This window comes from Panthera uncia (genome assembly GCF_023721935.1).
Source record: "Panthera uncia isolate 11264 chromosome B3 unlocalized genomic scaffold, Puncia_PCG_1.0 HiC_scaffold_1, whole genome shotgun sequence".
NCBI classification, from domain to species: Eukaryota; Metazoa; Chordata; class Mammalia; order Carnivora; family Felidae; genus Panthera; species Panthera uncia.
The window spans coordinates 76,443,762-76,471,551 of NW_026057582.1; the positions used below are offsets into that span (position 1 = coordinate 76,443,762).

General features: G+C 45.3%; 1 protein-coding gene across 1 annotated transcript in view; it reads right to left on the bottom strand.

Moving 5' to 3' along the window:
- Nucleotides 1-27,790, bottom strand: part of RYR3 (ryanodine receptor 3) — a 367,593-nt gene that overhangs the window by 226,651 nt on the left and 113,152 nt on the right. Inside the window, exons 13-18 of the mRNA XM_049611650.1 lie at nt 26,339-26,507; nt 24,855-24,990; nt 21,841-21,936; nt 18,913-19,031; nt 11,388-11,521; nt 8,658-8,899 (exon numbers count right to left, since the gene is read on the bottom strand). Coding sequence (XP_049467607.1) covers nt 8,658-8,899; nt 11,388-11,521; nt 18,913-19,031; nt 21,841-21,936; nt 24,855-24,990; nt 26,339-26,507 — 896 coding nt within the window. The remainder of the gene's footprint in view (nt 1-8,657; nt 8,900-11,387; nt 11,522-18,912; nt 19,032-21,840; nt 21,937-24,854; nt 24,991-26,338; nt 26,508-27,790) is intronic.

A 27,790-nucleotide genomic window follows, 5' to 3' on the forward strand; every position in this document is an offset into this window, starting at 1 on the left:
CTGTGTTGATGATTTTCGTCATTGCTGTGTATCTCTTTAATAGGATGATTTATCATTGCCTGACCTAACTTACAGTCATGAGAAAATCACCTCTCGGGATTTTTGTGTCACACCATCTCATTCTGTAAGTTCTAAAAGCAAATTATCCTAACTCCCTCACCCATCTCCCTACCACGGTTACAATTCTATTGGCAAGAGAGCAATGAAGAGGCAGAATTTAGGTATTAAAATGGACTTTCAGGCAACAAAAATTATAAAAATGTATCTTATTTTTTGATGATAGAATACATATTCATTATAAATGTTCATTATATACAAAAATATAAACAAAGAAAAAAATGTAACTCAATAAAAAATGCTTCCACTTTCACACACACACACACACACTTTTCATCCATACTAGGATTCTGTGGGTTTTGTGACTTTTCTCTACCTATTGTATTGTAAATATCTGATTGTATAATGGAATATTCACTAGAAACTGCATTTTAATGGCTTCATCATATGCCATAAGGTAATTAAAAACCCCCTTACGATGGGTACGTGAGTTGTTTATAAATTTTGTATGCACATCTATACTATATAATCTTTCTAATCTCAGCTATGAATTATTTAATGTTTCCAGTGGTTAATGCTATTCTAGTAGGTTCTAAATTAAGTGGTGGATTTTAAAATAGCGAGGGGCACCTGGGTGGCTCAGTTGGTTAAGCAGCCGACTTTGGTTCAGGTCATGATCTCAGAGCTTTTGAGTTTGAGCCCCGCGTCGGGCCCTGTGCTGACAGCTCAGAGCCTGGAGCCTGTTTTGGATTCTGTCTGTCTCTCTCCCTCTCTCTCTCTCTCTCTCTGCCCCTCCCCAGCTGTCACTGTCTCTCTCTCAAAAATAAATAAACATTAAAAAATTTTTTTTTAAATAGTGAAACTACTACACTATCCTTAATAAAAAAATATATACTAAGTATCTCCTTCTGGTTACTGTGGGCAACTGACAAAACCATATTGTATTTCCCCCCACCCTTGTACAAACGTGAACGAGGCTCTACGTGGTACCAGATACCAGGCTGGGGATCAAGGACTGAAGACCCAGTTCCCGCTCCTAATAAATCCATAATCTGGTGGGAAATAAACATTCAAATAAAGAATTACAATTCAGTCTAGTTAATGGAATGAAGGTGTACACAAGGTGATGCTTCTAAGATACAGGAAGGTGCCAAATCAGCCCAGGAGCAAGGGACAAGAGTCAAAGATCCACTATATAGAAAAGACTACTTCTTATAGAAGAATAGTTTATACAAAAGGATGGAGGAGACCTACCTGTGTGCGGCAGGTGTGGGGATGGATAGGAGCTTGGGGAGTAGGTGCAGAACACAGCCGGACTGGACACACAGCTTGGACTGTTTGCACCACACCAGGTGCAATGACACAAAATAACGTACGCAAGGCACATAAGCCTGAGACAGCCCCAGACTCGGTTTTTGTAACCTTGCTTCATTCCTGAGAATGAGGAACAGGTTCCTTTAAAACACAGCAATCTAAGCCAAATTCTAAGACTGCAGAGGTTTGACACCTTTCCAATTTCTCTGAGGATACCGAGGGCTCTTGGTTCCTTTTATGGAGTTGAGGTATCCCAGGTCCCAATTATCTTTTCTCCCTTATCATAATCAAGTCTGTTATGAAAGGAATCTATGATATTAAAACTCAGCCAATCTTGCTACAACGGTCTCATTCTCAGTATTTCTTATTTTCACATTAAAAACCAATATTTTCTGCTTCAGTTGTTTCTTTCTCCTTTAGTTTAACTTCTGGATAATATCACTGTAGTCATTTGAAAAAAAAAATCCCAAGAGATTTCTGTGAATTTGGGAAAACCAAGAAGCCACTGAAACGCTCGGTTGGTCAACTAGCTTTATTTTTTTCAACGTTTATTTTTGAGAGAGAGACAGAGCGTGAGTGGGGGAGGGTGCACAGAGAGAGAGACAGACAGACAAACAGACATGGAATCTGAAGCAGGCTGCAGTCTCTGAGCTGACCGCACAGAGCCCGACACAGGGCTTGAACACATGAACCACGAGATCATGACCTGAGCCAAAGTCGGACGCCCAACCAACTGAGCCACCCAGGCGCCCCGGTCAACTAACTTTCAAGGTATTCAGATCCTTGCTGGCTAAAAATACAAATGAGAAGGTCCTTTACTGTTCTGAGACTCACATAAACTAGGACAAACTGACAGTGTTGAATTGTGAAGCCAGCGCCCTCTCGTCCTAGCTGCTCAAAGTGCACTGTTGGCTTCCCTGCCGGCCAGAGCCTCGGCCAGTAAAGACAGAGAGCAGCTTTCACGAGGGATACTCTTCATCTACAGCAGTGCTTTGATGCCATCGGAAGCTGAGTTCCAAGCTTTATTTAGCCCTTAAGATGCCATAGTTGCCAAGTGCCTTCCCGAAGAATGGCAGCCGAGAGCATTTCTCCTGTCTAGTTCCCTCCCTTGGTGGAAAACCACAACCAGGATGAGCAATTATACCCTTGTGGTAAACACCACTGCCTTTTACAAAACTCCTTTATTCTAAAAGAATGGGCACCGAGTAGAAGATCATCAGTAGGCCAAGTGAAATCATCGTTTGAGCCTATTTTTAAAACATATGCAGAATACAGAGTTGGGACTGATACTATCCAGAAACTAAAGGGAGACAGTGGATAATTACTGGATAGGAAGCATGTACTTAGTGATTACTTACAGCAATGGTTTGGGAAGTCTATTGGAACAAAAAAACCCCATTTCATACAATATTCATGTTATAAAATATCATCTGATAAGGTATATTTAGTTTTAAAATGGGAGCAGTGTGAAGGTTCTCAAACTAGAAAACAAGGGAATTGTGCAATGGCTTTTACACACTGTTTTATAAATCTGTTCTCATCTACAAGAAGAAATCTCTAACCCCATGAGGGCTTTCAAGGCTCCAAATGATTCAGAAGGGTCCTGTACCCCACATTTAAACAACATACTTGTCCTTTAAATTGCTCTGTAGTGAGGTGGCATTGTGGTAGGGAGCAGAAGCGGATCACAGAGGGCTGAGTTCAATACCAAGTCTTTGTCTGTTACCTGAAGCTGGGCATGTAATTTTACCAGAAAATCAGATTCCACCTCTATAAAATGGGTACCATGTTGCCCACACTATTGTTGTTAAGAGTTGTTTGTAAGGTACCGTAATTATTCCCAGGACTTCAATGAAACAAATGACTGATGTCCTGTATGCCACTCAAAAGGTTTAGCATGTAGCAATAACTAGGCATTTCTAGAACCAGACTCTCTGGGCTAGAGTCCTGGCTCTGTCACTTACTGTGTGACCTTGGGCAAATCACTTACCTTTGTCAACTCAAGTTTCTTCATCTGTCAAGTGAAAATAGCGTCATGAGATTGTTTGAGTTTTGGATGAATTATTCCCTAAAGAGGGATTAGAAGCGTGCCTGACACATCATAACCCACACTAAGTACTATTATTGCTTTTGTTTCTGAAGCTCTAGAAACTTTAATTACTAGGCTAACAGTAGAGAAGAATGCCAGAATGCTGTAGGAATGTCTTTGGTATTATGATGAAAAAATAACACTATGGAGAATCATGGCATTGAGGGCGGAGTCCAGAAAGAGACTCGAAAAGTCACTGTATTGAGTTAATAAAAATGAGTAAGACCCTTTTGTGAAGAGAATGCTCAAAAATAGTCACTTTCAAGTATGTTTCACGTATGTGACCCTTTAGAACAACCAACAGAAGGGCTAGTCCATAGAAAGAAAAGCAAAGGAGTTACAAAGTCTAAGTCTCTATAATCCTAGCCACAGCCCACCCAAACAGGCTGGGGAGTCCTGTAGCCTCTCTTTGTCTGAATAAACTGCCCCTGGCTCAGAGGCCTGGGCCTACCTTAAGGTCCCAGGAAGATCAGAAAGGCCATTCCAAAGCAGCATTGTAAGATAAAGGAAAATCTCACTTTATCATAGGCTGCACATCTTCAAATTGACCCAAGGACACATTCCTGCAGGATTTAGCCTCTTCTGATGAGTAATGTAGGCAACTGATCAGCATTTCCACTGCCCAAGGCACTGCAGAATTTGGCACTATCATGCAAACACAAACACTCTGGCATTCAGAAGGAGAGAGGATCCAAACACGTAGAAATGCTGGTGTTCTTTAGCCACTCCTTGGGTCCTCTTCACAGAGCAGCAGCAGGGCTGGAAGGGTCTGAGTCACAGTGGGGTGTGCCTCCACAGCTCAGGGCTGGGACTCATCTCAGGAGGGAGACAGGTAAAGACCCTCTCATACAAATGCGATTGTTGAGCTAAATGATTTAAATGTTTAAAAAGCCAGACATCATAATAAATCAGGAAATGCAATTTTACCCCATTCATTTCCTGCATCACTTATCACTTGGGAAGGTAGATTCCTCTGCTTATTCCAACTGCACAAGGGGAAAAGGTATTAAAAGGGAAACGTAGACAGATTTCTTTCTGTGAAACTGTCCTCCCAGCCAGGAACATACTACAGGCAGCTCTGAGTCGAATTCATCCCAATGGCAGCCCCAAAAGGCTACATGAAGGCTATGTCAGGAGAGGGAAAGCAATGCCAGGACCAGAAAAGAACCCATCCTCGCAAAGGAAACTCCCAGTGGCTAAGCTGACTCAGGAGCCTGTTAGGAGGGTTAAGATGGGGGATAGATCTACAGCTGATGCTTGAAAGTGGCTTCACAGACTTTGGTGGCTAAAAAGACCCATGAAGACTGCTTTTTCCTTACATAGAGAAAAAGCTCATTCATCATCCCAGGAGGTCACTGAAACTTCCCTTCCTGCGGTGCCTGGGTGACTCAGTTGGTTGAGTGTCCGACTTATGCTCAGGTCATGATCTCACGGTTTGTGAGCTCAAGCCCCACATCAGGCTCTGTGCTGATGGCTTGGAGCCTGGAGCCTGCTTTGGATTCCGTGTCTCCCTCACTCTCTCTCTGCCCACCCCTACCCCCCGCCCCCGACGTGCACTCTGTCTCTCAAAAATAGACGTTAAAAAAAAAAAAAGAAACATCTTTTCCCATTCAGCATGGGACTCAGGTATTCCCCTGAGGATGGGCTGCTCTCCTGGTCTCCAGTGAGGTACCCACAACTCTGGATATGGTCTTTATGATTACAGTGGACCCCACAGACAACGAGGGATGGGAAATCGTATTTACTGGGTAGCTAATATGTCATGAACTTCATGTTCCTGACCTCATTTAAATTTCATAAGAGCCTATATGTTTTCATTTTATCTGAGGAAACCAAGTCTCTGAGCCCAGGATAAAAAAAAATCAGTAAACAGAAGCGCTGGGATTCAAACCCAGGCACAACTCCAAAGCCATGCTGTTTCTTCTTGACTTTTTCCAGTGACTACATGTTAGGGGCACTATAATTCCTACCAATAACGACAGTATCTACTGTGATTTATTTATTTATTTATTAAAAAAAATTTTTTTTTAACGTTTATTTATTTTTGAGACAGAGAGAGACAGAGCATGAACGGGGGAGGGTCAGAGAGAGAGAGAGAGAGAGAGAGACACAGAATCTGAAACAGGCTCCAGGCTCTGAGCTGGCAGCACAGAGCCCAACACGGGGCTCGAACTCACGGACCGCGAGATCATGACCTGAGCCAAAGTCGGCCGCTTAATGGACTGAGCCACCCAGGCGCCCCTCTACTGTGCTTTAATAAGTACATTAAAGATCAGTTTGAGGCAGTAGCTTAGTTCATACATACAGATGAGTTTAAAGTTAATGGACTTGGGCATTTATATCTCAAGGAAAAGGAGAAAACTTGTCAGGAGGAGTTCCCAGTAGGTCTCCCTAGCCACCCTCCCTTACATCCTGCAGTAAGTTGGAGTATTGTTTCCGTTTCATTTCTTCATCCAACAATTATCCTTTCATCAGATAGTCCGAGATACAGTGGTGTCCTGGTGGGAGTCATTAACAGAAACCTTATTTCTTCAACTGGAACACATGTTGGCATATTTACCCGCAGTGCCTTCTGCCAGATATATGTTCCCTGTGCGCTGGCTGGGGAATTCAGAATGATGCCAGACCCAAGGAAGCTTTGTGTTTTAATGAGCACGAGATGTGTCAATCTTGTTGACACTGGTCTCTCCACATCTCATCAGATGCTGAGGACTGAGGGGGTGAGGTTATCTGAATGTACCTATACGGCATTGTATTACTAAGTGTGGGTCATGTTCAGAGAGCCACAATCAGCTCTTGAAACGCTGAGTCCCAAGTCCCTTTCCCCTGTCATCTATCACCAATCAGAAGGGCCACTGCTCGTGATGACTGGTGTGGGCTTGGCGCATCTGGCTTCCCAGTCTTCTGCTGAGAAAGGACAAGAGGGATGACGAGCATGGGGCATGCTCCAGGAACGGTACACAATTAGATGGATGTTCGAGTTCTGAAATGCAAATGGCAACCTTTCCCGGATGCCCTGGCTTCTCTGTCTCTTGACTCATCGATGTATTCATTCCGCAAATTTTATGAAGGGATCCACTAAGTGCCCCACACAGTGCTACAAAATCTGGGAAGGACTGAGTAACACTTTTCCTCTGAGCACGTTAGTTTCTCTTTGGAACAAGGGTCCAGTTTGCCTCTTCCAACAGTCTAGGTGTCCTCCGGATTTCCTTAACCAGTCCCCAGGCAGAGTTCCCTTCAGGTGTAACCTGGGATGCAGTTGTAGCTTGGGTGATGGTGACGAGATGGCAGGAGAGGAGCAGCTATCAGCAGGCAGTAGGGGAATGATGTTGTCAAGCCAATCCCGCTCATGCCCCCTCACAGATTCCACCCTACCAAACTCAGGAGATGTAGATGTGGGTAAGCATAAGAACTCTTTCTTTTTCACTCACTTCCTCGGAGACAGCTTTCTGAGCACTTCATGACATGTGAGGCTTACCCACATCACAGCCACAGTCTGTACAGCCACAGACACAGTGGCTCCGTGACCCAAGAAGGGAAGATCCACGGTCACTCCCCATGAGGATGGCACTGGCGAAGGGAAGTTGGGAGGATAAGAGAACGACAAGACAGGGCTTTCACGTCACTATCACCCATCATTCTGCCATTTTTCACTTGCCTTTGTCTGCACCACACTGTCCCCTGGGACACACAAAACAGAGATTTTTTTTTTTCTTCTCACAAATGATCCAGGATACATTTATCAATAAGTAAGTGGACACCATTCCTAAAAGTTTTTAAATGTTTATACTGAATATACAACAGCACAAAAAATTAAAAAACCAACCCATGCCGACCCGCTGAAAATACATACCAACTGTAAGATATGGAATCAGAGCCCCAGGTGACGGTTTTGGCCCGAAAGTGAAGGGAAAAAGGAAAATGTGATAGGTTACATAGTTCCCAGTTACAAAAGAAAATGTATAGGTTTGTGTTGTAGAGACAAGCTTTTCCGTAGTACTGGATTTGGGGAAGAATGCGTGTCATTGTTTCTTACGTAAGAGACATGCTTAGATAAGTGATTTCTATAAGGGACACAGTGACCCCAAATACAGTCTCACAAAAGATACAGGTACGATGTGCTGTGGACAACAGAAAGAAGAGGTAAAGCTCTAGTTCTGGGGGAAAGCCTAAAAGTTAGCCTTGCATTTTCGTCTAGGCAGAAGCTAACCCATTCCTGCGGGCACAGGACATGGATATGCTTGGGGAAAGCATAAGTGGAGTTTTAAAAAGGAAGTTGCACTCTTTTATTTTTTTTTAAGCGATTGGCATTTAGGGTGTGCCCAGCACTGATCCAGGCATTCTGTAAAGTGTATCATGAAGCAACATGTTGCACTGACATAATGATGGACTTGTAGTCAGATCTGGATCCCTCTCAGCATGACTGTAAATAAACTACTTAAACATCTTTGTGGTGGTTCCACATGCGTCACATGAGGCCAATATTATGAACACTGGGGCGCCTGGGTGGCTCAGTCGGTTAAGCGTCCAACTTCAGCTCAGATCATGATCTCACGGTTCGTGAATTCGAGCCCCGCATCAGGCCCTGTGCTGACAGCTCAGAGCCTGGAGCCAGCTTGGGATTCTGTGTCTCCCTCTCTCTGTCCCTTCCCTGCTCGCTCGCTCTCTCTCAAAAATAAGTACACATTAAAAACAGTATTATCTTGTTTTAATAATAATATTATTATATATGTTTAATAATAATATTATCTTATTATCATTAAGGGGTCATTATATAAATAAAGTGAGGGGAAAAATGTACAAAAGGTATGTAAGCTTCCTGTAAGGTCCAGTAAACAAAAGGTATGTAAGCTTTACTGTAAGGTCCAGTAAACAAACGCTGAGTCTCTTTCCCGGTTTGACTATATAACCCTTAACATCCTAGGCAATAGTGATGCTACAAATACAGTCACTGAGCTTGGGAACAGTTAACTGAGCCACACTAGATCACGCAGCTGCAAGTAAGTGCCAGAGTCATGGTGGCAAAGCAGGACAGTCTCATTTCAGATCTGATGTGCTTTCCACTTAACCCTCTAATTAGCTGAGACTTTTGAGTCTGCATCCTTTTGACAGAAAGTGACCACCGCAGCTTGAACAATTCAAGCCTCGATCATCTCCAGCAAGGGAAAAGGGGCCAGAGCTCTGGCAAGGTACTCACCTGACCAAAGGTGAAGGCCATCAAAGCCATAGGAATACAGGTCGTCTCCAACACCGTTGCCTCCCCATCCTTCTCCACCTCCAGGGTACGGAGCATAGCCTGAGGAAGAGGCCCAGCCCACCCGTAGGTGTGTGGGCTCAGCTGTTAGGAAGGGGTCCACTTGGTCTATGATCAGCTCAAAGTACCACTTCTTGTACTGTGCTGAGCCCTCAGCAACTCCCAGGAAGATGTTTGGCCGAATGCTGAAATTGAACACAGGACAGGTGGCAGCTACAGACTCGGAAGCACGGAGATAAACAACAGCAAGCAGGTTGAACTGGGCCACAGGATGCACTGTCAGCTGAAGGCAAGAGCACTTTTGTGTTTTTCATAGGATTCTAAAATAGGAAACGCTTAGAGCCTCTAACACTTGATCGAGTTCTCAGTGGGAGGTGTCAGGACAATGTTAATTCTTTTTAAAAATATAAAGAACGTCTCCTTGTTCCATTCAAGGCAAGCAGCATTTACTGAGTGTCGACCATGGGTAAAAGATGCTGAAAACGTCATAGAAATGCATAACCATAAATCCTTGTGTCTTTCTGTAAGTGGAAGAAGGAACTTAATCAAGTTCCATCTCCTGGGAAATTGGTTCAAGCTCCCCCTATTCCCACAGTGGCAGCTTTGTCACCTAAGCATAACTAGTAACAGTGGCCTCTTGAAAGCATTAAGAAACCTCTATTTGAAATAAGCCAGACCAGGGGCACCTGCGTGGCGCAGTTGGCTGAACATCTGACTCTGGTTTTGGCTCAGGTCATGATCTCACGGTTTGTGGGATCAAGCCCTGCATCGGGCTCTGCGCTGAGCAAGGAGCCTACTTAAGATACTCTCCCTCTCTCTCTGCCCCTCCCCCACTCGTGTTCCTTTTCTTTCCCTCTCTAAAGAAAGCAAGCAAGACAAACAAAGAAAACGACATGGAACTACTTACAGGTGGAATCTAAAAAAAAAAAAACAACGCAAAACTTCTCGAGAGCAGAAAAGCAGTTGCCAGGGGCAGAGGTAGGGGGTGGCAAAAACAGAGGTTAGAAAAAAAGTACAAACTTTCACTTATAAGATGCATATCGTAGGAGGATACAACGTGTAACATGGTAGCTACAGTTGGTAACACTGTATTGCATAATTGAAATGTGCCAAGAGAGAAGAACTTAAGGGCTCTCTCACACACAAAAAGGATAAATATGTGAGGTGACAGATGTGTTAATCTGATGGGGCAAATCCTTTCACAATGTATATCAAATCATCATATTCCATACTTTAAATATCCTTTAACTGTTTGTCCATTATACTTCAATGAATAAAGCTGAAAAAATTCAATTGAAGACAGCAGAAAAAGGGAGAAGGGAAGAGAAGCCACTCTTAGCCAACTTTGATAAGGGCTGGAGGACTTAATGTATCCAGAAAGATGGTTAAAAGCTTGGGACAAACCATTTAGAGTTTTCCTGGTTGGAGTGCTATTCTTAAATATCTACTGTTCTGGGCTGGAGCTGCATCCCATTTTGGGTGGGCCAGGAAAAACCAGGTTGGTACCAAAAGAAACTGTGTGGATGGCTCAGTTCTGTTCTACTCTCCACAGTTCTTTCCTCACCTTGTAGATTAGGGAGTGGGCCTGGGTAGAAGATAGCTCGATAACTTAGGCCTGCCTAATGTAAGTCCCATGAGTTCACATGACTCACATGTGGCTGCACGTGTCGATCAGCAGGCTAGGATTCTGTGTGAGCCCATGCTTTTCATCGTGGCCTTCACAGATAACCTCGAATGCCATGTGCCAGAGGATGCAAGAAACCATAGTATCAACATGGGGCATCCATTCTATTACAAGATTTTGAGGGGCACCTGGGTGACTCAGTCAGTTGTGCATCTGACTTGGGCTCAGGTTTGATCTTGTGATTTGTGAGCCCCACATCAGGCTCGCTGCTGTCAGTCTGTCAGGGCAGAGCCGGCTTCGGATCCTCTGTCCCCCTCTCTCTGCCCCTCCCCTGCTTGCACTCTCCCAAAAATAAACATAAAATTAAATAAAAGAAAGAAAATTAAAAAAAAAATAAAAGCAGGACCAACGCAATAGTGCTGGAAGTATCCAGGAGCTGAGCTACGTTTAAAAAAAAAAAAAAGATTAAAAAAAATAAAAGGTGGTATATAAAAATAAAAGTGAGGGGGCGCCTGGGTGGCTTGGTCGGTTAAGCGTCCAACTTCAGCTCAGGTCATGATCTCACGGTCCGTGAGTTCGAGCCCCGCATCGGGCTCTGGGCTGATGGCTCAGAGCCTGGAGCCTGCTTCCGATTCTGTGTCTCCCTCTCTCTCTGCTCCTCCCCTGTTCATGCTCTGTCTCTGTCTCAAAAATAAATAAACGTTAAAAAAAAAAAAAAGAAAAGAAAAAAGGGAGTATGTTACGAAGAAGTTACAAGATCTGTACTTAACTGTAACATGAAACATGGTAGACCACTTCGGGTTAAATGCTCTGGCCCTCAGGTGGAACACATACTCTCCACTGTCGGCTACTTCAGGGGAAACGTGTAAGACCCTGTGAAAAGGGCTGGTGTACAGGGCCCTGAAAAAGCACACATCTGCCCAGTGTCATCTTATGTACCCACTTCGCCATGGAAACCGCCGGGATGCAGCCCTGGAGTTCAGATCAGCCCTCTTCCTTTCCTGTCTGGAAACAAGATGGACACTGTGGAATGATGAGAGTGGCCTCACCTTGTCACGTCGTTAATCAGCCGCGTCTGCAGGAGCAGGTTTCTCCGGGGCAGCAAGTTGTCACAAATCAGATTCTGGTTGGCTCTCACGGCGACCCCATTGCAGAGACAGAGGGAGCACAGCACATCCAGAACCTGCAGCAGAACACAACCCACAAAGCCTTAGGACCACCTGGAGGGCACAGTGGGCAGGACCTGATGGCCAAGACATAGGAAGGAAGCGGGCCTTGTGCAGTGGCGAGGGGAGGCTGGTGGCAGGTGGGGGGACCTATTCAGAGTCAAGGCCACCACACCTTCCTCACCAGGAAAATCAGTGAGCAATGCTGGAGCCTGCTGCCCCTGGGGGACACGAAGCTGGGTTCCTTCTAGCCCCTCTGCCCTCACCTTAGGCCCCTTCCCTCTCAACTATGCATGTGACCTGTGATCACTGTTCTGTGAAAACAGGTGGGAGTATGGGCTGTGAAGACAGACTGTCTGGGTTAATATCCCAGCCATGGCAGGACTAGGGTCAGATGAGGCATCTGGAGCACAAAATCCAGGCCTGACACCCTCTTGGGAGTCGTGCATGAATGGGGCATGGACCCAGAAGGACCTGGAAGGTCCTTCATTGGCATCGAGGCTAAGTTTATGCTCCCGCCCAGCCTTGGAAACCCCCTGCACTATGATCAGTAGGGACTTATAGCTCTTCATGAAAGGTGCTGTTAAACAGAAAGCCACAGGGGCGCCTGGGTGGCTCAGTCGGTTAAGCGGCCAACTTTGGCTCAGGTCATGATTTCATGGTCCGTGAGTTCTAGCCCTGTGTCGGGCTCTGTGCTGACGGCTCAGAGCCTGGAGCCTGTTTCGGATTCTGTGTCTCCCTCTCTCTCTGACCCTCCCCTGTTCATGCTCTGTCTCTCTCTGTCTCAAAAATAAATAAACGTTAAAAAAAAAATTTATTAAAAAAAGAGAAAGCCACAGGCCCCAAATGGCATCACTTGGGTTAAGGTCCCAAGTCAGTAAGCCAAGACTTAATACCTAATCTAATTGTAGTTTCAAACCCCTAGGAATGTAACCTTTAACCAGTCAGTATGGGGATTTCCCGGTCAGCAATAGGAAATTGACTGATAGATCCCTTCTGTTCCCAATAGGAGGATGACCTTGCCTAAAACAATGGATTCTTTGCTAGTAATTTCCTTTTCCCCCCACCTCCTCTCTTCCTTTCAAAGACTTTCCTTTCCTGCAGCCCTTTGGAGCTCCCCTCTACTGCTAGATGGGTTGCTGCCCGATTCATGAATCGATTAACAAAGCTAATCAGGTCTTTAAAATCTCCTTGAATTTTTGTTACCTAACAGCACTCAGCTTTCCATTTGACCAAGGTCCCTCACAGGCAGCAGGCTTGGGGAACCTCACATAGGTCAGTAGAGAACACAGTAGGGCAGATTCCAGTTCCTGGGTCTCCTGCTGTGATATCCTCAAAGTTCGTTAAGAGACACTTCTATTCCTACTAATGGTATTCAACAACCTTTCACCCGCTCTCCTTCTCTCCTAGAGTGAGAGCAAACCTTCCAGAGCCCAAGTGTTCCCTGAACCTATGAGACCAGCCACCAAGCCACCTCTGCACCTCTTCATTTTCCAGCCGCGTGGGAAGTGGGAACCCAGCCCCTGGCTTCCTAGCCACAGTCTCCTTGTGCCGCATCCTCTCTCATTCAGATTTTGTGTGCCTAGATCGACAGAGGAAACTGTTCTGGGCCAGGCACTGCTCTCCCCTGTCTCCCCTACAGGGAGGTGTGTGCAAACGGCAGTTGATAAATAATAACCGACAAGATTGTGGCAGCCACATTTCAGTCTTTCAAAGTGGCCACTAAGACTCGATGCTTAGTGGGGTTGGATGAATTCAGGGTGTTGGCATTAGTACCCTTAATTCTCACAAACCAATTTTCTACCTGACTCCCTGAATGTCAATTTCGTTCCAGATAAATACAAAGCACATTTATGGGACAAGCAGAAAAGAATCCCAAAGGCAGTTTAATGGAGAACTCTTACCATTCCCACTCTGTGAAACATATCGACTGTGGAACTAGAAATCCAGAGGATAATTTCTCATTCTAAGGAAAGAGCCACAGATGGCCAGGAAATTAAATACTTATCATCCAGCCTATCAGACATTTTCATCGGTTTTGCCTTCGAGTGACGGCTGCGGGAGCCTTGCTGTCATAGCTAGAGGGACAGCAGAGCTTAATTCCCATCCAGCAGGAAGAGCAAGGAGAAAAAAGGCTCTGTGAGAAGGACCTGCCTAATATAATGTCTCACTTATAAATAAACAATGCCAGAAAGCAACGGGGCTGACTTGTTTAGGCTTTGTTTTAGCAGGCCTTTCTTGGGGGTAAAACAGGGCAACGTGGCCAGACTGCCTATCTGAAAAGGTTTAAGTGGGTTCCTGTCAAGGTGACGGGAACGTAGACAAGGCCAGCCCACCACAGGGGACCCACAAGCATTGTGCCTGGGGGTCATCTGTACTTAGGGAGAGGGAGTATCTTCGTGGCCTCTGAGAAATGTGGCTAGATGTGGCAGGCACGAACGAGCAGTCACCAAGCTCCAATTCCTTCTACTCCACAGCCCACAGAGGCCCCACTTCCCAGCCTACCCTGCAGTTTGTGGGGTCATGTGACTGAGTTGTGGGCAATGGAAAGCAGATGGACATGACCTACATGGCTTTCAGGCCTGGTCCCTAAAAATCTTCTACACAGTCCTCTGTGCACTCACACTATCCTCCCAGCCAGAAGTAGGGGTCCCGGGGAAGATGACAAGGACATCACCTAGCAACTTGCCAGAAATGCAGGTGTTTAGGACCACTTCCTCTGCTCCCCTCCACTCCTCCCCACACCAGACTCACCAGCTGAGAGTCTTCATTTGAACACAAGGAGTAAAGCACACTGCCTTCTGCGAAGCCTTGAGATGGAAGGAACTCGTGTCTCCCCTGAGTGGCCACACAGCCTGAAGCCCTCCCACTGACTGGCCTAGGGTGGTGATGGGAGCAAAGATACATCTTCCTAGTAAGAATCTGGGCTGTCATAGGAGTTAGGCTTCTCTAATCTATACACTGGCCCAACTAGAGACTGTCCTTGGCTCGTGTTGTGGAGGTCATTGGCTTCTGGCTGTCCTCCTTTTCAGACCCCACATTTCATTCAAGATCCTCTCTGTCTGCTTTTTATTTCCACTAGTCTCTACCCCCAAACAGAGGCTTATGTGGAAATTCTCCTTCAAAAATAAACACCTATCGTATATCCATGGAAACATCAGTTGGCTGTTGCATTTTGCCCTTCAGCTTATATCTATAAAAACAGCTCCATGCTAAAATGTAATTATTCTGTATAAAAGCTGTAAAAATGCTAATGGTACTTATTCTGTGATTCTTCTTATTGAGTCCTGTATTTGAAAAATGAAGATTTTTGAAGCCCCTGAGGAACAGATTTTTTTTTTTTTTCTTGCTGCAGAGGCGAACTGGGTTTCTAGAAAGGCTTTTCTATTGCCTTGGCTGCCCGGGGGCTCAGAGATAATTTCATGGAGCTACTATAGCAACTACGTGGGAGTTAATGGTATGCTTCCCTGTGTTCTGTCTTCCCCGTAACCCAGGCCAAACCTCCAATTCTGGTGTCTACTTTTTTGGGACCAAAGTTGTTACATTTTACCATATATTTTTCTCATTGGGGGCTCGAAATCCTCATAAAAATAAAACATATTTGTGACTACTGAGGAGGTTTGGAGTAACATAGGCTTGGGGGCAAGTAAAAAGGGCAGATTTTATTTTTATTATTAGATGGGAAAATTAGAGGGCGACTTAAAATGTTCCAACTGTTCTTTTCACCAAACAAGAAAAACCAGTGCTGACATAGTGTGTTTCTTAGCTGTGATAAGCCAGCCATCTGTTGGATGAGACAAGGCCCGTCCATATGGGTGAGCTTCCATCCAAGGTGAGATGGGAATGTATTCTGGCTCCATTCATTGCTTTTATTCATTTAGGACACCCTCAACGAACATGTATTAAGTGCCTGCTATGTGTAATGTATGAGCTTGGCACTGTGAGGAATGAAAAGTTGGTCCCTGCCCTGAAGGAATGTAGAGTCTGTGAGAGCAATCTATGTGCAAACATGACTACAGTGATAGGTGAAGCAGAACCACCAAGGAATGGAGGGCTAGTGGTAGGATGGAGGAGAGGAGATCATATCCAACTGGTATCAGAGAAAGTTTCCTCGGGGCACCTGAGGGGCTCAGATGGTGGAACGTCAGGCTCTCGATTCCGGCTCCGGTCACGATCTCACGGTTTGTGGGTTTGAGCGCCACGTCGGGCTCTGCACTGACAGTGTGGAATCTGCTTGGGATTCTCTCTCTCTTTCCCTCTCTCTCTCCCCTGGTCTCTCTGCCCCTCCCCTGCTCACATTCTCTCACTTGCTCTCTCTCTAGACATTAAAAAAAAAAAAAAGAAAACTTCATGGAGGAGTGGCATTTGAATAAGTTTTGAAGGGCAGACAGAATTTTTCATGGGTGCTGGAAAACCAAGAAGTGAGGAGATGTGGAGATTTCAGCACGAGTCAAGGCACTGAGAGGTCGAGGGGCAGAGAGCATTCGGAGAATAGTCTTTTCACTCCAGAGATTGTGTTCTTTCCCTCGAACTTTCTGACCTCCATTGGATCATGCTTTAGATGAGTGGCAATGCTTTCCACGTCAGGGAGAGAGCTAACAAGTGAAAAATCTTAGAGGCTGCATTAATTACTGCCACCACTGTATCTACTCCCGTACTAAACCTGTGATTAGAGCTGGAACAGTACAAAAACCCATGAGATGTACAAACCTTTTTTTTTTTTTTTTAAAGAAAAATGTCACGACCCTGAAGACCACAGATGGGCCCACGGGGGAGTGCAAACTCCAGTCTCAGAAACCTTTACTGGTCTAAAAATGCCTTCTAATTATGAATTCTTCACTGTGCAGTTTTGTTTTTAGAGAACTATAAAAATAAGAACGTGCAATTAAAAATATTCTCCCGGAACACGTGGACCCCAAAGAACATGTTCACAGACGGCAGTTTGAGAAACACTGGAAAGAATATTAAATGCTGAGGGGGGAGACTCAAAGTCTGGTCCTGGGCTGTCGTGAACGAGTTGTGTGGCCTCTGGCACGTGACTTAACATGTCAGGGCCCACGTCTCAGCCTTGTTTCTGCCACCAACAAGTGGAAATAACAATGCTACGTCATGGGGTCATACTGAGGACAAAGAAAATGCACGGGAATGTGGAGGACAGCACCTTGCATTTGTCAAATGCACAAATGTTAGCTATCGTCGTCGTCATAATTGCTGTTGCTATTATTGGGAGAGCTGTGAGGTGCTTTGTGCTTCTAAAATTCTATGTATTTTCTCGAGTACTTGGGTGGCTCAGTCAGTTAAGTGTCCATCTTTGGCTCGGGCCATGATCTCGCGGTTCATGGGTTTGGGTCCCGCATCGCACTCTGTGCTGACAGCTCAGAGCCTGGACCCTGCTTTGGGTTCTGTGTCTCCCTCTCTCTCTGCCCCTCCCCTGCTCACATGGTCTCTCTCAAAAATAAATAAACATTAAAACATTTTTTTTTACTTCTATGTATTTTCAGCCACTATCTTCACGGAAAACTAAGTGAATAGATCAGAGACATGTGAAAACCCACGACTGGAGAAAAAAGAGCAGCATGGAGAGCAAAACATTACCTTGACATTTTCCAAGCAAAAAGAAAACGTCACAGCAGAAGTCTGGCCTTCACTCTGCACATTCTTTATAAAGCTACCACAAATAGCTCTATTTGTGATAGCTTTATTGATGATTTCTGAGATAGATTTCTCTTTGGAAATAAAAGTTATCCAGATAATTTCTAAGGGAAGGCCTGAATTCATGGCAAACCAACGTTCATCCAAAAATCTATCGAGAGACAAAAAAAGGGATATCCTTGAGGAGGCTTTTATGTACCGGTAACATACTGCCTGAACTTTTCCAACATTGCCGGAATTTCTCAGTGCCTTGGCTCCCAAAGATTAAAGACCGCCCTGCTACTACACTCAGGTAACCTATCAGAGCAGGTAGTGATTTGTAGCAAAGTCCTTCAGCTTACTGGCCTCAGATTTCTCAACTGTGGAATGGGCAGCATAGTCATCAACTCGCCACCAAGCGACATCCATTAAATGCTCTGTAGCTCTTGGCTGAAAGAAGCCATAACAAAGCTGGTTATTCGTGAAGTGTGTTATGTGGTCTGACCATAAAGATGACCCAGGAGCAACGAAACAACAGCAGCTTTTCTCTAGCCAAAGGGCTCTTCCTGACATCTGCATGTAGCTCATGGCCCAGACCATGTGTTTCCTGGGTGCTTATCAATTACTCTTATTATGCTTTGCTGACAGGAGAGAACATGTCGGAGCATACAGACGCTGGTCTGATGCTGGAGCCTCATGCCTGCTTTTCATTTACCCCATTTGGGAAAGCAATTCCAGGCCCCACATATTTCTTTCTCTTCTTTGCCAAGCAATTTCACAGATGCTAAGGACCATGGCTTTTCTGCTTCCTAAGGAAGGCACAGCTAAGCAATGCTGCAGAGGCTTATTCTCCTGGACACCCTGAAACGTGTCTCAAATAAGCAGCACCCCCCAATGATGGGGAACACAGAGGGCCAGTGACCAAGCTGAGTTTTCGTCGCTGCAGGAGCACAACCGCGGCCGCTCATGTCATCTGCTCTTGAAATACACCCTCTCGGCCTTGGGGTACCTGCCTGCTCACTAATTAGGGCAGGAGCTCCCCAACCATGGGGCTGATGTTGAAGAGTCGGGAAAAAACATATTTTAATAGACTTTCCCTGCAAATCGGTGTCTTCAACACATGATTCCATAAAAACAGAGATGACAGAACTTTAAGACCCCTAAAAAACTGATGGAGCTTTCTACCTTAGCAAATGAGGTAGCACTGTCTCCATTGCGAAGATGATATAAACGAGGCCCCAAAGCACACAGCTGTTTTGTATCTGTGCTCTTGCTTGCTCATGAGCAAAAAAGTAGATTCACTTCCTTAGCTTGGTGCGACTCAGGGTAAATCTGATTTCATTTAATAACAAGCCAGTTGCCAAGACTTTCTATGCTATTTTGATCTGATTTTTGTGTATCTTCTTTCTACAGCTTGGTATTAGCTGTTCCACTACTAAGTTCCTAGCCCCAGGGTAGGTCTTGCACTCACCCCAGCCCAGCACCTTATGCAGTCGGCTCCATGTTCAGGGCTGAAGGTGATGGATGAGCTGGGCTTGTGAAGCTGGTGGAAAGAGAGAGAGGACCTCCAAAACCCAGTGTGACAGTTTGTCTTGGAGTGTGCTCCTAGGGCAGGAAGTGTCTTTCAGAACCTCCGTTTCCCAAGGTGTTTTTCTTTTCCCTACCCTCAAATCAGAGCCAAGAAAGAGACTAGTTAACATGCTCTCAGTAACACACACTGGTGATTAAGCAGCAGGAGAAGTCCATCCCTGTTTGGGTTCTTCTTGCTGACACCCACCTTGTGATTCCGCCCATGCTTATCCAACAGGGAGATGATAGACTTGATGTGACCCTCTGCTATCAGATTTAAGGCTTCTGGGCTTTCAGTCAAGATGCAGTGCAAAACTTCCAAGATACCTGTATAAATGCCACAAAAATCATGTGGATGTTAAAAAACCTGCAGAACCGACCGTACTTCGGAAACCTGAATTATAAGTGAAAGGACCATCCTGAGGGGACAGAATATTATCAGCTCCTTGAATGTATTAAATATTTCCAGCCAGAAGAAAGACTGCAGCCATCTCTGGTAGACTTCAGGAGCCTCTGGGGCCTAAGAAGTCTGAGATTTAGAGAGGATATTTCCTTAGGCACTAACCTCACCTTCCTCTTTCTTAGACAAAGACATGATCCTTCTATGTCAAGACATAGAGAAGCAGCAAGTACATCAGAGAACGACAAATGCTATATGATTGCACCCATGTGTGGAATTTAAGAAATGACACAAAGAAAACAAGAGACAGAACAGACTCAAATACAGAGAACAAACTGGTGGTTACCAGAGGGGAGGTGGGTGGGGGATGGGTGAAATCAGGTCAAGGGGATTAAGAGCACACTTATGATGAACACTGGGTAATTTACAGAATTGCTGAATCACTATATTGTACACCTGAAACTAACAGAATACTGTATGTTGGTTACACTTCAGTTAAAAAAAGAAAAAATTGTAGAGGAGCAGCAGTAAAATGGAATTCTTCACTTGGTCAGACCAAGCAATACTTAATTAAAATGGCGGATGCCCAGTTTAGTATCAATTCTAGAGGTCCTTCAAGTAATTTAGAAAATATTGTGAAACCAACAAAACTAAAAGGCAACCAACGGAATGGGAAAAGATATTTGCAAATGACGTATCGGACAAAGGGCTAGTACCCAAAATCTATAAAGAGCTCGCCAAACTCCACACCCGAAAAACAAATAACCCAGTGAAGAAATGGGCAGAAAACATGAATAGACACTTCTCTAAAGAAGACATCCAGATGGCCAACAGGTGCATGAAAAGATGTTCAACGTCACTCCATATCAGGGAAATACAAATCAAAACCACACTCAGATATCACCTCACGTCAGTCAGAGTGGCCAAAATGAACAAATCAGGAGACTATAGATGCTGGAGAGGATGTGGAGAAACGGGAACCCTCTTGCACTGTTGGTGGGAATGAAAATTGGTGCAGCCGCTCTGGAAAGCAGTGTGGAGGTTCCTCAGAAAATTAAAAATAGACCTACCCTATGACCCAGCAATAGCACTGCTAGGAATTTATCCAAGGGATACAGGAGTACTGATGCATAGGGGCACTTGTAACTCAACGTTTGTGGCAGCACTCTCAACAATAGCCAAATTATGGAAAGAGCCTAATTGTCCATCAACTGATGAATGGATAAAGAAATTGTGGTTTATAGACACAATGGAGTACTATGTGGCAATGAGAAAGAATGAAATATGGCCTTTTGTAGCAACGTGGATGGAACTGGAGAGTGTGATGCTAAGTGAAATAAGTCATACAGAGAAAGACAGATACCATATGGTTTCACTCTTATGTGGATCCTGAGAAACTTAACAGAAACCCATGGGGCAGGGGAAGGAAAAAAAAAAAGAGGTTAGAGTGGGAGAGAGCCAAAGCATAAGAGACTCTTAAAAACTGAGAACAAACTGAGGGTTGATGGGGGGTGGGAGGGAGGGGAGGGTGGGTGATGGGTATTGAGGAGGGCACCTTTTGGGATGAGCACTGGGTGTTGTATGGAAACCAATTTGACAAATTTCATATATTAAATAAATAAATAAATAAATAAATAAATAAAAGAAAGAAAGAAAGAAAGAAAGAAAGAAAATATTGTGAATGTTCCTCGCCTAAGAGTTTTTCTAGGAACCACCCCAGAAAGTATTTTCATTTTAGATGTACTGGTGTATCAAGCAAACTATAAACTCACTAAATAAAGTTTATCTTTGCCTCTTTACTCAGCACACTGGATGGTTTTCTCTGTGAAGGGAAGGCTTAAGAAATACTGACTGGTGCCCCTGCAACCTGGCACCTACAAGGGTAACACACCATGATGAAAATATAAGGGAAGTAGTTGGCCAGTATCTTTATTGGTTTTATTGAAAACACTCCCCTTGGTTCCGGTTTTCTCAAGGTTTTCATAAATTATTATGAAATGTAACATGGCCCATGGAGGAGGCACTGAAGAAAAAACAGGGGCTTGAGAATACATAGGTGTAGGTGGATAGACCTTAGGGGAGCCTTCCTTTGGCCTGTCCAAGTTCAGGCCACCTCTGGACAATGAAAACAGCCTCAAAACCTTTTAGCTTTCCAGAGAGGGGTCTGCAGCTGTCATGTTCTCTCATCGCTGAGGAAGCCAATGGTTGAGCTTCACAGCCCAGTTACTTAACTTACCAACAACAACCATTCTCTTGGCTCAAATTCTCTGTGAGTCATCAGGAAGCATTACAGATAGATGTCAAGGGTGACTTAGCGGGACAGAGGACCATCATTTCCTCCTATCCCATGTCATCCTTCAGTCTGCTTCTAACCACAACAGGATAAGCATGTTCAGAGAGGGTGTAGAAACCCAAGGAAAAAGAACTGCATGCAGCAGGTAGGAGACCACTGCCTGGGTAAGGGGCAATGAAAGGATCCAGGGGATGGAGATAAACACACAAAGTGAAAAGTGAAACAGAAAAGGAAATCACTGAAGTCTGGATTAGAGTGGTTAAATAAAGTCACAGCAACACCAGGAAGATTCAGGACCTTCTCTTTGTCTAAGTAATCACTTGAGGATTGCTTACACCTCAGTGGGAAAACAGAATTATTCAAAGATACAACTTTTATTTATTTATTTTTTTTCCAGAAAGAAAAAACCCCACCTTCTTCAGTGGTTTCCTGTGAACACTTACCTGAGGAAGATTCTAGTCTATCCAATTTGCTGATTAGCCAATCAAGGTTATTAGAGAATTGAGCACAGTTGTTTCTGTTTCCACGAATGAGAGCAGCTGCAAACAAGGACACATTGGAACATGTAGGTTAAAGGACAGGAGGATGGGCATAAGAACTTGGGAAACTGTTAAGCACAGCACCTGCTTAGCAACTGAAAGGAACTGTGTGTAACCATCTTCCCCTTCCAAGCCCTTTGATACAGTTGTTCCTATACTTAGCAAAGTGAAAATCTACCATTCACTCAACTATTCCAGAGAATCTATGTACCAAGCACCTGTCTACTTGCTGGGAACAGAGCAGTGGGAACACAGCAGCAGATACCTGCTTGGTTACTGGTTTAAGAACTCCATTCTTTGCACTGTCTTCTTAAACCCAGCTACAGAGTTGCTATTTTTCAATGCTAAAGGGAGGCATCCCAGTGAAACAGCTGGAAAGGTAGGTGAAACTAACATGCAAGGGTGCCTGGGTGGCTCAGTCCGTTGAGTGTCCGACTTCAGCTCAGGTCATGATCTCACCGTTGGTGAGTTTGAGCCCCGCCTTGGGCACTGTGCTGACAGCTCAGAGCCTGGAGCCTGCTTCGGATTTTGTGTCTCCCTCTCTCTCTGCCCCTCCCCTGCTCACTCTCTCTCTCAAAAAATAAACATTAAAAAAATATTTTAAAAACAAACGAACAGGCCAATAACTGCAAAACAGGAAACTCTAAAATACCTAAAACACATCAGCATATGACAAGGGTTCCCAAAGTATGGTCTGTGGAGTCCAGAATGCTTCACCTGAGAACTTGTTAGAAATGCAAATTCTCTGGCCTTATCCCAGATCTAAGGATTCAGAAACTCTGGGGATGAGACTGTTTTAACCAGCCCTCCAGCTGATTCTGATGCCTGCTCCAACTTGAGAACCACTGGTAGAGAACATTGGTAAGGGTGGGAGAGAATATGCTGCCAGGAGATTTTCACCAAACTAGACCAAGCAACCTTCCCTCCACAGGCCTCTGCAATGAATCCACCTAAACCACTGGTCCCATGCTCTTCATGCTGTTGGTTTTCAAAGACAGGTTTCACAGATGCTTCAAAGATACCTGGATGAAGGAAAAGTCTTCCTGAGGACCTCTGCTTTGTACCTCCACAGTCAGAGGAGGGCTGGATTGAGTCTGACCCCCCAAACCACTTTCAGGTCTGCAGCAGCAAAGGGGTTAAGCACAGGGTGCTGGAGTCAGGCGGCCTCACACCGTAATTCCTTCCCATACTACATGTATGACCTTGGGTACGTTACGACTTTGTGAGCATCAGTTTCTTCGGATTCATGACTAAACGGTTAACAGTGCCTATCCCTGAAGGTGTTGTTGGGCAGATCAAAAAGATATTCTACTGTTTGGCAGAAAAGCTCAATAACTGCTTGTTTTTGTATAATTGCTGTTGAGTTTGAGCATACCGGTACAAAGTATGAGAGTTGGAAGGGACTTCACAATGTCACACAGAATGGTGGTAGTCCAATCAGCCTGACCCTCGACATCGAGAATGGGTCCAACCTGACGTTGCTGGTTCCCCTCTGGCCCGCTCAACTTTCTATGGACTTTCTCTAATGGGACATACACTTCTGAGCAAACCCCCAAATGCTGCCTTGTCACCATCTCCAAGCAACTACCGGTGGCTACCTTCCCATTCAGGCGGATACTGTCTTCCACTGCCTTCCTCCTGTAGTTTGCTGGCTGGGCCCTGTGGTGGCACTGGTTAGAGCAGGCCCCAGGACATCACCCCCACTGGTGTTGTGACAGGAAAGGCTGGGCACCGAACCTCCTTACTCCCCGCCTTTGTCTCCCCTCCCCCCCACTCACCCAAATGAAATAATGAACAGGCCAAAGTGGCAGGAATCACGACCAACCAACAAGAGGCCAGGGACAGGTCAGGGAGCTGAAAAGAGTGACTGTCCTTCAAGTGCAAGTGCCCGAGTCTAAAAGTGGAATGCACTGCAAACATATTCTAGTCTTGTTCCCTCATTTTATTTAAAAAAATTTTTTTAGGGGCCCCTGGGTGGGTCAGTCGGTTAAGCGGCTGCCTTCGGCTCAAGTCATGATCTCGCGGTCTGTGAGTTCGAGCCCCGCGTCGGGCTCTGTGCTGTCAGCTCGGAGCCCAGGGCCTGCTTCAGATTCTGTCTCCCTCTCTCTGGCCCTCCCCTGTTCATGCTCTGTCTCTCTCGGTCTCAAAAATAAATAAAATGTTAAAAAAAAATTTTTAAATGTTTATTTACTTTTGAAGGAGAGAGAGACAGAGTGTGAGTGGGGAAGAGGCAGAAAGAGAGAGGGACACACAGAATCTGAAGCAGGCTCCAGGCTCTGAGCTGTCAGCACAGAGCCCGACGCAGGGCCTGAACTCACAAACCACAAGATCATGACCTGAGCTGAAGTCAGACACTTAACCGACTGAGCCACACAGATGCAACCCCTCATTTTAAAGAGGAAGGACTGGGGGCACCCGGGTGGCTCAGTCGGTTAAGTGTCTCTTGGTTTCTGGCTCACGTCATGATCTCACAGTTCCTAGGATTGAGCCCCAGGTCAGGTTCTGCACTGACATCAAGCAGCCTGCTTGGGATTTTCTCCCTCCCTCTCTCCCTCCCATGTGCCTGTGTGCACATGTGTGTTCTCTCTCTCTGCCCCTCCCGTGCATGCGTGCTCTCTAAATAAATAAATAAACTATTAAAAAAAATAAAGAGGAGGGACTGAGGTTCGGAGAGAGTAATGACCGTCAAAGGTTGTACAGGTAGTTTAGGCAGGGCTGATCACAATCCCCTTCCACTCACTGCTGCCTTCTTGCTCTAAGTGTGGAAAGTACACTAAGTTGCTGGCGAACAGAATGAACAGTGCTGGGCTGGAATCAACCGGTTAACAAAAGGCGTCCAAGGAGTGAGGCCGGATCGGCGATCTTGCACAGACACCCTTGGAAATCCTCCCAGGGAGAGGCTCCAGGGGTGTGCTTACCCAGCAGTTTGTATAGCAGGCGCAGGATCTCTTTCCAAGCCATGCCACTCTCCTCCCTTGCAATTCCTGCAAAGTGCGCCACACTGTTGTAGATGTTTAAGCGATCGATGCAGTTTAACACAAGGGCCAACATTCCCTGCGAAGGAGAGTGGGGGAAAGAGTGAAAGCCCCTGAGAAAGCAGGAGCCCTTTGTTCTTTTCCCTCCCACGTCATTCACCTTTTAAAGCTCGTAATGCTAATGTGCTAACAGACCTTCACGATCTTTTTTTCCCCCTAAAAACACAATGTACACATTCTTATGCCTCTGAGACGCATGCGGCATCCATTTGGAGCATGAGTTAGCGGTTTCCTCGTGGCGGGTTTGCCCCCGTGTGATTATCTCAATCTAAGGACCTATCACAAGAGGGAGCGTGAATGACTCTCACAAAAGCTTGCTCTGTGTCTGGTGGGAAATGGTTCTGACTCACCCAGAAACAGCCCTACATATAGTTCTTATTTTCCTGTCAAATGTCAAGTGAGTTCAGGAAGTTCCATTCAGATGCACAAAGAAAACCAAGCTTGCTTCCTCCCTCTCCCCCTGGCAAAAGGGTAGGATTAAGAGACAATAAAATCAAAGTGGATTTTTAACTACTTTTCTTCTACATTACAATACTACGCTGCCCAGTGAAAACATCTGTGCCTAGTTGTTCTTAAAGACATACAGTTTCAGTAGCCTTTCAGGCGTAATGTCCCCAAAGCCAGTCTGCTTCAATCAGAAGACTGAGCGGGGCCAGTCTTATATTCCAGGCCAATGACTTTGGAAATGCCCAAGGGATAAGCCCTGTCCCCAGGAATGGGGGCCCTTCAGGGGGGCCACCATGACCTCTTATTGTCAAATCATCACGTCAGTGTTCAAAGAAGGCATGTGACCTAAGGTCCCACCTAACCAAGGACAGAGGCAGAACCCGAGCCAGAGCCCCCGCCAAGTCCCAGGTTTGTTTTTCCTTGCATCCAGGTCCCATCTCTGGTGACTCAGATGCTCAGGTTCTAAGTCAGACCTGGCTCTTTACTTGTTACCTTTCAAACCAGCTCTTCAGTCATTTCCAAAGTGGCAGAACCTGGCCATGTGTATTTTTTCAAACAGGTTTTCTAGGTAATTCTGACATCTTCCAAAATTTGGGAATCACAGCCAATGGCATGCTCTAATAGTTGAGATTTAGTAACAATAGATTTGGGATACACACATGCACTGTGGCAACAAAGCTCTCAAATACAGTTTGGTTTGAGTGTGCCAATGTGCACGGTTACAACGTACATTGGTAGTGTAACCCGGTGGGGTGGACAGGGAAGGTTGGCTTCTATTTAATCCTTTTCTTCCCAGCTTCCTTCCTTTCTTGTTCTTTCATAACTACGTGCATGCATGCACACAAGGCTCAAATGCAATCACAGGGATGTTTTAGCGGCGGACGCAAAGAGAATCGCGATGTTCAATTTTCTAGACTTACTTCTTCCTTGAAAAGATTCTGTCTGTTCTTAAGTGAGCGGAGCTTGTTCTGTTTGTCTTCGTGTTGCATCTCCTCCTCCGGGGGCTGGAAGTAGGCGATCAGGTCCTGTAAGGTCTGCAGGACCTCTTCTATCGGCAGGGTGATGGGGGCCGCCGTACGATTGTTTCCACTAAAGAACACAAGATGGACACGGACATGGACGTGGCTCAGACACGGGCCTTCAGGCAGCGTCCCTGACAAGCACCCGCCAGATCCTGGCTCTTACCTGCCCCACATGGGGCGCAGCGCACGGCTTCCTGCAGCAGTCACTCAGGGAATGACCACAAACTGGCGGTTGCCAACCAACAGACAACGGAAGAAAACGCCTGCTTCGATTTTCAGGCCATTTCATAAATAAAGGGAAATGACCTGTGGCCGTCTGCCACACTTTTTCATTTTTAAAAGTAAAAACAGGTTTAAAAATCATAAACTTATTCACTCATGGTTGTTTGGAACTATCACAGATTCTTCTTGGAATAGGTTAAACATAGGGGCGGAAGGGCTTCTATCACTGGGTCTCTCCCTCCATCTGTATTTTTGTCTTCTCTCTCCATGTATCTCTCTTTCTGCACATTTTTCATGTCTCTGCATGTGTTTTTCTCTTATAGGTTTTATGCATGTGCACTCACACACCAGCTCCCCCTTCCTCATTTGTTATCTCCTTCGGACTTCCTCTGTGTGCGCTCTGTCCTCATTCTCAACAACCCCGCCCCCATCTTGTGACATCCTTCTCTCCTTCTGTCTTCATGTCCCTCTCCCTCCTCAGTGTTACCCTCCCCACCATCGCTCTTTCTCTGTTGTGATCCTTCTATCCTGAATCTGTGTTTCTGACTCTGTCATAATTTTTCAAAAAGTCTTGTTATTAAATCCTGTCATTGCAGAGAGACCACAAACCTCCACGGATGGCAAAATAAGCCCTCATTTTCCCATGTCCTTGGCAGGTACACTGGCGAGCCTTCTGGAAGGTAAAGGCTAAAAAAGAGGAAGGGGGAAATGGAGCCAGCCCCCGTGTAAATGTATCATGGCCCCAGGGGACTGAGAATTGGTGGAATGTATAAATAATGTCATGGCTTTTCCTTGGGTCAATTTCTAAGGACTTCTCCTTGAATTTACAGTGAACTTAGTTATATATTAACCTGGACACATGCTAAGAAAAGACTGTTATCTAGGCCTGAAGCAAAGGCTTAATAAGCCCTAAGAGCCCTCAGCTTATGAAGTGACAATTCCAATTTTGTACATAAAAATGACAAGTGTTGGGGCGCCTGGGTGTCTCAGTGGGCTAAGCATCTGACTTCAGCTCAGGTCATGATCTCATGGTTCATGGGTTCAAGCCCCACACTGGGCTCTACACTGACATCATGGAGCTTGGTTGGGATATTCTCTCTCTCTCTCTCTCTCTCTCTCTCTCTCTCT